The sequence below is a fragment of the Setaria italica genome, chromosome V, assembly GCF_000263155.2.
Source record: "Setaria italica strain Yugu1 chromosome V, Setaria_italica_v2.0, whole genome shotgun sequence".
In the NCBI taxonomy this organism is placed as follows: Eukaryota; Viridiplantae; Streptophyta; class Magnoliopsida; order Poales; family Poaceae; genus Setaria; species Setaria italica.
The window spans coordinates 28152131-28163503 of record NC_028454.1 but is presented as its reverse complement, the minus strand read 5'-3'; the positions used below and the strand labels follow the sequence as shown (position 1 = coordinate 28163503).

The window sequence follows — 11373 nt, the reverse complement described above, 5'->3', positions numbered from 1 at the left end:
CAGCCCTGCGCCCCTGCCCTGCAGCACAAGCAGCGACCGCACCAGGCGGCCAGGCGCCCGGGGCGGCGCGGGTTCGGCGCGGCGAGGTGTCTTGGCAGCCAAGCGGCCTCCCGGACCCCACTCCTCTGACCGTCACGACCGCGAGCCAACCCGGTTTCGTTCCGTTCCAACGCATCACCCCTACAAAAACCCCCACCGAGGTGCTCTCTCCGCCTCGGCAGCCTTCCGCCGTTAAACGGGGAAAGCGCACGCACGCACCCCAAGAAGAACGCACGGGAATCCGCTCGGCGTTGGAGCGGGATTGGCAGGGGATTAGCATTTAGGAATTAGGAGGCGGCGGCGGGGGAGAAGCCGAGTAGGAAGAGGAGGAGGAGGAGGAGGAGGAGGAGGAGGAGGAGGGGTACGGAGATGGACGCGGCGGGGGACATCCAGAAGGTGGCGAGCATGCGGCGGGGGGACAGCGGGTCCATGTGGCGGCGCGGGGACGACGTGTTCTCGCGCTCGTCCAGGGAGGAGGACGACGAGGAGGCGCTGCGGTGGGCCGCACTCGAGAAGCTGCCCACCTACGACCGCGTCCGCCGCGCCATCGTCCCGCTCGGCCTCGGCGGCGACGGCGCCGAGGCCGCGGGCGGCGGGAAGGGGGTCGTCGACGTCGACGTGCTCAGCCTCGGCCCGCAGCAGCGCCGGGCGCTGCTGGAGCGCCTCGTGCGCGTCGCCGACGAGGACAACGAGCGCTTCCTGCTCAAGCTCAAGGACCGCGTCGACAGGTACTGTACTAAGCCGAGCCCTCGCCCGCTCCGCCGCGGTTCACCCTCGCCCGCGTGTTTGACGATTTGGGTTGGCGCAGGGTCGGGATCGACATGCCCACGATCGAGGTGCGGTTCCAGAACCTCGAGGCGGAGGCCGAGGTGCGCGTCGGCAGCAGCGGCCTCCCCACCGTTCTCAACTCCATCGTCAACACGGTCGAGGTACGCGCGCGGCCATCGCGCCGGTTCGTTCGTGCGTTGTGAGATTTCCGCCTGTGTATGTGATAGCGAAGGACGATTGCTGATTTTGAATTTGCGATTGGTGTGCGCCTCTTGTTCGACTCAGGAAGCGGCGAACGCGCTGCACTTACTGCCCAGTAGGAAGCGGACGATGCCCATCCTCCACGACGTCAGCGGAATCATCAAGCCTCGCAGGTAGTGGAGTAAAATGTTCGCTCTTCGTGTTTTGTTCTCCTTATTAAGCATGTCAAATTGTTTTCTTACCTACAGAGTTGATGAGATGTTCCTTTCAACATCTAGAATAATCCTATTGGTGTTTGTCTTGTGTTGGAGACTGGATTATTTAAAGTAATCTGGGACTCTAAGGATTCGATTTCTTCTCTTCTTCAACCAGTCAACCTCACGTTCTTTACGTTGGTGCAGGATGACCCTTCTGTTAGGCCCACCCGGATCAGGGAAGACCACTTTGCTGCTCGCGTTGGCCGGAAGGCTTGACAAAGACCTCAAGGTAGTGAAAATGGAGTGCCATACTGCAGTTATTTGCAATGATTATGCCTTCGAGAAACCAATCTGTATCCCCTCGTTACCGCATTTCATCAAAATCTCTTTTGTTCTCAACTTATGCACAAAAATGGGCAGCCAAGATTAGAAACAGAGCACTTTAGGTCGGCAACTGCTGAAATGCTGTAAGGATTAGCAAAAATATACAGTGCCTAATGTGATGAGATACTGTGCAGGTTACGGGCAAAGTGACCTACAATGGGCACGAGATGACGGAGTTTGTTCCAGAGAGGACGGCCGCGTACATCAGCCAGCATGACCTCCACATCGGAGAGATGACTGTGAGGGAGACGCTTGCATTCTCAGCACGTTGCCAGGGTGTTGGCTCCCGCTTTGGTACAATTCTGAGCAACTAGTCACGCGAGCACATGCATATTCATTTGTTCGGCTTGCCTACTGTGTGGGATTTGCATGGTTTCGCTGATATGCTTATCAGGTTTAGCTCCTTTCCTTTTATGTTGTTAGATATGCTGACTGAGCTATCGAGGCGAGAGAAGGCGGCCAATATCAAGCCTGATGCTGATATTGATGCATTCATGAAGGCAAGCGAACCCTAAATCCAGTAGATCTCCCATCTTTTGATTATATTTTCATGAATTTTTAACCAAAAGAATCAAAACTGAGTACGGTTTTCCTGCTTAATTTAATTAGGCATCTGCAATGGGCGGGCAAGAGGCCAATGTGGTCACTGACTATATTCTGAAGGTACATGCAACTTTTAGTCTCAATCACGACTAATTCTAGTTTCTAGATTGAATTAGCCATGTCTTAATTATGTACACATTACTTGCTGCAGATATTAGGACTAGAGATATGCGCGGACACAATGGTAGGGGATGAGATGCTCAGGGGCATATCTGGTGGACAACGAAAACGTGTTACAACCGGTAAACAGTCCTTTATAACGATTTTAGCTCAAGAACATTGGCTTTTCTGAAGTACTTTATGAGTTCTGAATGATATCATTTGGATGTTTCCTGTAGGCGAGATGCTGGTTGGTCCAGCCAGGGCGCTTTTTATGGATGAGATCTCGACTGGGCTTGATAGCTCCACTACATTCCAGATCGTGAACTCACTCAGGCAGTCCATCCACATCCTCGGTGGCACAGCTGTCATCTCCTTGCTTCAGCCAGCACCTGAGACATACAATCTGTTTGATGACATCATCCTCCTCTCAGATGGCCAGGTTGTGTACCAGGGCCCTCGAGAAGAAGTTCTTGAGTTTTTCGAGTCCCTGGGTTTCAGATGCCCTGAGAGGAAGGGTGTTGCTGACTTCTTGCAAGAAGTATGTGTTGCGCCACCATATTTCAGTATATACATGCACAAAGTTCTTTTGACCATATCTCCTTTGAAATGGTGAGCAGGTGACTTCGAAAAAAGATCAGAAACAGTACTGGGCGCGGCGTGATGAGCCCTACAGGTTTGTGCCGGTGAAGGAATTTGCAACTGCGTTCAAGTCATTCCACGCTGGGAGGGCTATAGCAAATGAACTTGCTGTTCCATTCGACAAGAGCAAAAGCCACCCAGCCGCACTAACCACCACGAGGTATGGTGTGAGTGGCAAGGAGCTGCTGAAAGCAAACATAGACAGGGAGATCCTTCTCATGAAGAGGAACTCTTTTGTCTACATGTTCAGAACTTTCCAGGTAAGTGACGAGTCCAAAAGTATGGTTGATTAGCATGTAAGTAAGAATAACTGAAACATGACTGACTCCTTTGTGCTATGGCATTACAGCTGATGCTGATGTCAATAATTGCAATGACTCTCTTCTTCCGAACGAAGATGAAGCATGACACAGTGACCGATGGGGGCCTCTACATGGGTGCTCTCTTCTTTGGCGTGCTTATGATCATGTTTAATGGTTTCTCTGAGCTGGCACTCACTGTCTTCAAGCTGCCTGTATTCTTCAAACAGAGGGATCTCCTTTTCTTTCCGGCATGGTCCTACACTATACCCTCATGGATCCTCAAGATACCTATCACATTTATCGAGGTTGGCGGTTATGTGTTTTTGACATACTATGTCATTGGATTTGACCCAAATGTCGGCAGGTGAGATCTGCGTGTTTAATGTGTATCCTTACCATTCTTATTACTCTGGCAATGTAATGTGAATGTTCTAACAGTAGTAGTTGCCTTCAGGTTCTTCAAGCAGTATCTGCTTCTGTTAGCAGTCAATCAGATGGCAGCAGCACTCTTCCGGTTTATTGGTGGGGCAGCGAGGAACATGATTGTTGCTAATGTCTTTGCGTCGTTTATGTTGCTTGTTGTCATGGTGTTGGGAGGATTTATTCTAGTAAGAGGTAAGTGCTCTTATTTCTCTCATTGTTATTCTTTCCAATGCAGCTTCTTCATAAACCAATGCTTCTTTGTATTTCGTCTTGCAGAAAAAATAAAGAAATGGTGGATCTGGGGCTACTGGATCTCCCCAATGATGTATGCGCAGAATGCCATTTCAGTGAATGAGATGTTGGGGCACAGCTGGGACAAAATATTGAATGCCACTGCCTCCAATGAGACCCTAGGTGTGCAAGTCCTTAAGTCCCGTGGAGTTTTCACAGAAGCAAAGTGGTACTGGATTGGCTTTGGTGCAATGGTTGGGTTCACCATACTCTTCAATGCTCTCTTCACTCTTGCCCTTACATACCTTAAACGTGAGTAATTCCCAAACTGGATTATTCATTGTTCCTGGATTTTACAATATCGGAACCTGTTAATGATTTTTTCTTGTTTTTTCCCAGCATATGGCAACTCGCGGCCATCAGTATCTGAAGAGGAGCTGAATGAGAAGCATGCCAACATGAAAGGCGAGGTTCTGGATGGCAATCACTTGGTATCTGCAAGAAGTCATCGATCAACAAGAGCCAACACTGAAACTGATTCAGCAATCGGGGAAGATGATTCTTCCCCAGCTAAAAGGGGGATGATCCTTCCATTTGTCCCGCTTTCACTCACGTTTGACAACATCAGATACTCTGTTGACATGCCACAGGTGAAATATAGAAAACTGTTTCTTTTACACTATCAACGAAGGTAATTCATCCCAGTTTGTAATCTTGGTTGTGAAATTGAATTCAGGAAATGAAAGCACAAGGTGTACAAGAAGATCGTCTGGAGCTCCTCAAAGGTGTCAGTGGGTCTTTTAGGCCTGGTGTGCTGACGGCACTAATGGGCGTCAGTGGTGCAGGAAAAACTACTTTGATGGATGTGCTGGCTGGGAGAAAGACAGGTGGATACATTGAAGGAGACATCAGCATTTCAGGATACCCGAAGAAACAAGAGACCTTCGCGCGCATATCAGGATACTGTGAACAAAATGATATCCACTCGCCACAGGTGACAGTCTATGAGTCACTGCTTTTCTCAGCATGGCTCCGGCTTCCCAAGGATGTAGATTCAAACACAAGAAAGGTCAGTTTCACAAAATAGTTGTCTTCCACCATCAGTGGATACTTGGTAGATAGTTGCTTACCTTTATGTGTGCAGATCTTCATTGAGGAGGTGATGGAGCTTGTGGAGCTCAAACCACTGAGGGATTCTTTGGTTGGACTTCCTGGAGTGAATGGCCTGTCAACTGAGCAGAGGAAAAGGCTCACCATTGCTGTGGAGCTTGTTGCAAATCCGTCAATCATCTTTATGGATGAACCAACCTCAGGGCTTGATGCCCGGGCAGCTGCAATTGTGATGCGGACGGTGAGGAACACTGTCGATACTGGTAGGACGGTGGTCTGCACGATACATCAGCCTAGCATTGACATATTTGAAGCATTCGATGAGGTCAGTGAGATTTCACATAAGATATTTCTTCCAACTACCCTCTACTCACTTGGTACCTGTCCTAGATTAGTCATACTGGTTTTGCTGTGGCTGTGGTTTTCTAACCTTGAACTATGATGCAACTTGCAAGGTCTAAAATGTTTGATTAATGCCTGCAGCTTTTCCTGATGAAGCGTGGTGGAGAAGAGATCTATGCTGGTCCACTTGGCCATCATTCTTCAGAGCTTATCAAGTATTTCGAGGTAAAATGATATTACAGGAATCTGAAAACCCATCTATTGAAATTCTTTAAAATTATTACGAAAATCATGTGGTTTCATATTTTCCAGGGGATTCAAGGGGTCAGCAAAATTAAAGATGGCTACAATCCGGCAACATGGATGCTGGAAGTGACTACAGTCTCTCAGGAACAGATTCTTGGTGTGGACTTCAGTGAGATATACAAGAACTCTGAACTGTACCAGTAAGTAAATTCCAATCCTACCTAGTAACTTCATCTTAAAGAGTAACAACTAGGAAAAATGCTAAACAACTAAAAATTACGGTAGGCCAATGTTTTGTAACTTGCCATACTAAAGTTATCCAGCAGAATTAAGTACCGCCAGGGTACATGCTGACGCACTTCACACTTTTCACTATTACCAACCTTACCTTTTCCAGGGAATTTCTTCAGTAGATGATGTATTGCTCATTATGTTTTACAGGAGGAACAAAGCCTTGATAAAGGAACTAAGCCAACCAGCACCAGGTTCAAGTGACCTGCATTTCCCTAGCAAGTACGCGCAGTCTTCCATCACACAATGCATGGCTTGCCTGTGGAAGCAGAACCTGTCATACTGGAGAAACCCTCCTTACAATACCGTTAGGTTCTTTTTCACCACCATCATTGCTCTTCTCCTGGGCACCATCTTTTGGGACCTTGGTGGCAAAGTGTAAGTCATGCTGAACTGTACCATTGCTTATGGAAAACAAGTGGTGACCTTCAAAATTTTATTGAAATTTTGCTTCTTAATCCAGGAAAACGTCACAAGACTTGTTAAACGCCATGGGATCAATGTACTCTGCGGTGCTGTTCATCGGTGTCATGAACTGTACCTCAGTTCAGCCAGTGGTGGCTGTGGAGCGGACTGTCTTTTACCGTGAAAGAGCTGCGGGCATGTACTCAGCTTTCCCATATGCATTTGGCCAGGTGAATGGTTCTCCAGGAAATCAATTCCATACTGTCCTTTTCTGCTGCTGGTTGTCCCATATTATAGAGAGCATGCCACTGATCGACACGTGTCCTGGCAGGTTGTCATCGAGCTCCCTTACGCATTGGCTCAAGATATCCTATACGGTGTCATAGTGTACTCGATGATCGGCTTCGAGTGGACGGCTGCCAAGTTCTTCTGGTACCTCTTCTTTGGGTACTTCACGCTGCTCTACTTCACATTCTACGGCATGATGGCCGTCGGCCTGACACCAAACTACCACATCGCCTCGATCGTGTCCTCAGCGTTCTACGCCATCTGGAACCTCTTCTCTGGGTTCATCATCCCGCGTCCTGTAAGCCCTCGTCATGACCCTGTTCTTACTCTTGTTTACCAACCATTTCCACAGCTCATTTCCATTCTTTTGCCATCGCTACGTTCAGAGAGTGCCGATTTGGTGGAGGTGGTACTGCTGGATATGCCCCGTGGCGTGGACGCTGTATGGGCTGGTGGTGTCGCAGTTCGGCGATATGATGACGGAGATGGACAACGGCAAGACCGTGAAGGTGTTCATCGAGGACTACTTCGACTTCAAGCACAGCTGGCTGGGGTGGGTTGCCGCAGTGGTCGTGGCGTTCGCGGTTCTCTTTGCTGCCCTGTTCGGCTTCGCCATCATGAAGCTCAACTTCCAGAAGAGATGATTACGATATTCGAGCTAGGAATGATGTCCTGAACAAGGGATTTTACATTGGTTCGGTCGCAAGTAACATTTGGTTGTGCATATTAGCGGGGTACACCATGTCTATAGATTCATTAATTAGTTATAAGCTATAGAAGCTTTCGTGTTTCTTTTTAGGAGGATGATGGCGTAGTATTTTGTAAAGAGTATTTCACTTCTGGTAATTTTTGTAAGCTGAGTAGCGCATCGCAATGCACTATCAGTTGGAGAAGGCAAGGAAAACACTTCATGCCTCGTTCATCTTTTTTTGTTGGGCCTACATTGATATCCACTATTCAGAATACTGCAAGAACATTACGAAAGAATCTTAAAACCTGCCCTTGCTTCCATGTTTCTTTGGTTGATCTGTGCCCACAGAACAGAGGACAACCAACGAATCATGCCAGAGAAATCATCACGCTGACCTTAGCCTTCGGCATCTCTGCATTGGCTTCAAGCCGTGGTGTTTCACCGGTGGACGAAACCGTTTGCTGCATCTTACAGAAAAGTATGCAAGCGTAAAAGAAGAAAGAGAGCACATAGCAGGAGGATATCATGGCATTAATTTAGTAAGTAGGCTGGGAGACTTGGAGTTCAAGATTGCAGGGGATGATAGATTTTCTGCGGCGACATAATCTGGAATGATACCATGAGTCTTGATTAGACAACCTAAATAGCAACTAGTCATGTTGGCAAGCGATACGAAAGATCGTTAACTTGAAATAATGATGAGATGCGAATTAATTACCTTACTATGCTCAAAGTAGCATGGCACAACGCATTGAGCCAAATAAAAAAATACAATATAATCTAAAATCAAATTGGTCGCATCCAATATTAAATTCAAATAATTTTTTTATCATAATAGTCATCTATGCACTTTATAACTTTTTTGCTTAGGAACTTATTGACTTTTGGGTGTTAATAGATATAGTTGACGGATTGACGTGCTATGTTAACTGATCTTGGTTTTGATAGAGGTAAAAGATAAAAGTACCGATGAATGAATAGTTCATTCATATTTTGTGAGTTTATGAAGTGAAACCCAAGTTCAAAAAATAATAGAGCTACCATAAATGAATATAGTATACAAATTTTAGTTCTTTTATACATAGAAAAAAATTAAATGTATTTTTTACTTTCCATATAATATAACTGCAAATTATAGAAAAACTCACCATTGAAATTTTTTTTAAAAATGATCATGAGACCCACTCAACCGTACTGTGGATCCCACCAAATAATGTGTGGGTCCTACTAAAGAGTACATGGGTTTATATGGGTGCCATATGGGTCCCATCTAAATAGTGTGGGTCTCGCATAAATAGTGTGTGGATTCTACTGAACAATATGTGGATTCTACATGGACCATAAACATGAGGAGGTTTTAAAGCTAGAAACTTTAGTATACGTATTAGGAGCATGCCCGCACGCCATATTTTTTTTAATTTCACTGAAACCAGGATCGACACATGGGCATGGTGCAGACCAGGTGTCGTGGTTAGGGTGTCGAGGTGGCTATAGGATGATGCTGCCGTGCTGGGACGGGAAGAAGGGCATGGCTATTGATGGCAATGCAAGCGAAACGACACTAGTAGAAAGGACACCAGTAGAGAATTGATCTTCCATCCAGATGCTACCAACCGGGACAAAAGGGGGGCGTCTTTTGTCCCGATTAGAATTTCTAACCAGGATAAAAGGGGGTCTTTTGTTCTGGTTGGAATTTCCAACCGTCCCCTATAAATCCAGAAACTCTTCTTCTTCCTTCACCTAGAGCCACTCCACCTAATCGAGAGTTTCATCCTTCTCTTCATAGCGAGCAAGCAACCTTAGGGGAGGTGCTGCCTGAATTTTTTTCCTCATTTTTATTGGGATTTCATTCATCCAAAGTGTTGTAAAGGATAGCTACTTCATCCTCCCTTCATTTATTATTATTATGCTTTATTTTATGCTTTATAGAGGGAGAAAAATGAGTTTTTTTAGAATGAGGGAGAATGGAGAGGATTTTTATTTATACATGTTTTTGAGCTAGAATTTGATGGATAGCTTGCTTGTTATATATGATTTGTATTAGTTAGAAGAACTTGATCAATGCTAGGTATGGAAAAAAATAGAGTAAATGTGTTTTTAATATTTAGTCATTGCAATAAAATTAAGGTAAATAAATTGTAGGTGTAAGAAATAGAATTTGATCATTGCTACAATTTTTCATGTCACGGTAACAGTAATTGTATTTCTTTGGTAATTTAACAATAATTATATTTCTTTGACCAATAATTTATTTATCTCATGTTTATTGCAAGAACTAAATATTATAAACATACTTACTCTATTTTCCCCCCTACCTAATATTGATCAAGTTCTTAATGTAATATGAAGCCCTATGTTCATTTTCCACGTAATACGATGCAGATAGATCGGCAATGGATGTATCACCTCCGTTTCTCCAATCCGAGATAACAGTGTCTGCAGATGGCATAAAAGTGCTTACACTATTCTTTGCACATAACTCAATCTTCTACGAAGTCTATGGAGAGTCACCTCCGTTCCTCCTATACTAGAAAATAATGGTAGAATAGAAGAGTTTCGAATCCACAAACTCAAGTTGAATATCATAAAAAAATCATGAAATAGTATTCCAAACGCCTTTTGGAGCCTAATTCTCATAATAGAAGTATGGCGGCCCAATAGCTTGTTTAGGCAGAGATCTGTTCACTGACCTTGACCCATCGGCTTTTGGTTGGTTTTGGCTTGCCAAAATGGGTCATGCTCAGTGAACAGATCTTTTGCCTGGACGGGCTATTGTGTGCCACCGTACTTCTATTATGAGAATGTGACACTTGCTCCAAAAAATATTTGAACAATTATTTCAAGATTCCTTTATGATATTCAGCCCGAGTATGTGGATTCGAAGATCTTCTGTTGTATCTTTTTTTTCTGGTACTGGATATGTGGAGGTGACTCTCGATAGATTTTGTAGAAGATTGAGTTATGTGCAGAGATGGCTTGGAGGGCAAATATTATACTATGTTGTACCATTATTTTAGGATAATTGACTACATGAACTAAAGTGCGAAGCATCTATAATGTTTAGTGTATATGTATCTTTAGTGAATGTTACGAATGTTGATTGGTGTAATTTTCATGTGAATTGTTTTTATCTTTATAAAGGTTGATTGGTGTAAATTATGAATATTGATCAAGCTTTTTATCTAATACGAAGACCTATGTCCATTTATCACGTAATAATTTATTTATCTAATATTTTTTGCATGGACTAAATATTGATTCTTTTAAGGGGGAGGGGCTGTAACACCTAGTGCTATTAAAAGCCTAAGAAGATCATTAAGAGGTTAGTGATGAAATTTTGATTAAAAGGAGGTATTATGGGCCAAAGTCAAATTTGAGTTAAATTTGACAAAAAAATCAAATTCAAGATTCAACTTTTGAAAAATTTGACAAAAATATGGAATCAAGACTTGAAGGTATTTAGAATTCAAAGGAATCAAGTTTGAAGTCAAATTCAAGTCATAGGCACCTCAAATGCATGGTCAAAGATGAATTGACTTAAGTTACTATTCATTGTCTGAAAATACGAGTTTGAGATTAGTAGCAATCAATCAACTTTGGATTTAAATTCTGCTAGAATTTTCATTGGAGCTGGGAGATGTTTTTGAACACAAGTGTACTTGGCACTATAGTGAATCTAATGGACATGTTGTTGGCCTGAGAAAATAGAGAATTCATATTTTAAATGAGGCTCAAGAATTGAAAGTAGTGCAGTTTTTGGTTCAGCCACTGAAAATCAGTTAACTCTGAAAACAGTTAAGAATGACCAACTTTAAGCTTGAATTTTGAGAGATTTCATGTTAACAACTTGGATCTTTTTGAAGCCTAAGTGTTCTTGAAGGTTTGGTGGCCAATTTTAAACAGTGGTTGGACAGGGAAAGAGAAGAATTCAAATTTTTATCAAAGCTCAAAGTATGAAAGTTACACTGCTAACGTGCCTGATGAAACTGAATGGCAAAGTCGATTCAGTTCAAAAGAACAGTGCAATATGGCAAATTTTGAGCTTGAATTTTGAAAGATTTGGTGTATAAGGGTTCGACTCTAAGATGAAAAATGGAATCCCTATCATATG

At 44.0% G+C, this 11373-nt stretch overlaps 1 protein-coding gene across 1 annotated transcript; it reads left to right on the top strand.

The window, feature by feature from the left end:
* The first annotated feature begins 226 nt into the window (after positions 1-226).
* Positions 227-7497, top strand: LOC101785265 (ABC transporter G family member 36). Its single transcript, XM_004969070.2, has 22 exons — positions 227-767; positions 848-968; positions 1093-1181; positions 1410-1494; positions 1724-1883; positions 2013-2089; positions 2199-2252; positions 2344-2434; positions 2531-2832; positions 2912-3193; positions 3283-3599; positions 3690-3850; positions 3935-4201; positions 4289-4539; positions 4626-4958; positions 5034-5324; positions 5483-5566; positions 5654-5787; positions 6029-6256; positions 6342-6513; positions 6615-6869; positions 6958-7497. The coding sequence occupies exons 1-22, from the start codon at positions 409-411 to the stop codon at positions 7213-7215; spliced, it is 4371 nt and encodes a 1456-aa protein (XP_004969127.1). The 5' UTR covers positions 227-408; the 3' UTR covers positions 7216-7497.
* The last annotated feature ends 3876 nt before the right edge of the window (positions 7498-11373 follow it).

Excerpts from the sequence above, each read along its gene's own strand:
- LOC101785265 (XM_004969070.2), top strand. The coding sequence starts at position 409 with ATGGACGCGGCGGGGGACATCCAGAAGGTGGCGAGCATGCGGCGGGGG. Across the intron at positions 1,182-1,409 it reads GGAATCATCAAGCCTCGCAG|GATGACCCTTCTGTTAGGCC; the intron begins GTAGTGGAGTAA and ends ACGTTGGTGCAG. Across the intron at positions 4,959-5,033 it reads TAGATTCAAACACAAGAAAG|ATCTTCATTGAGGAGGTGAT; the intron begins GTCAGTTTCACA and ends TTATGTGTGCAG.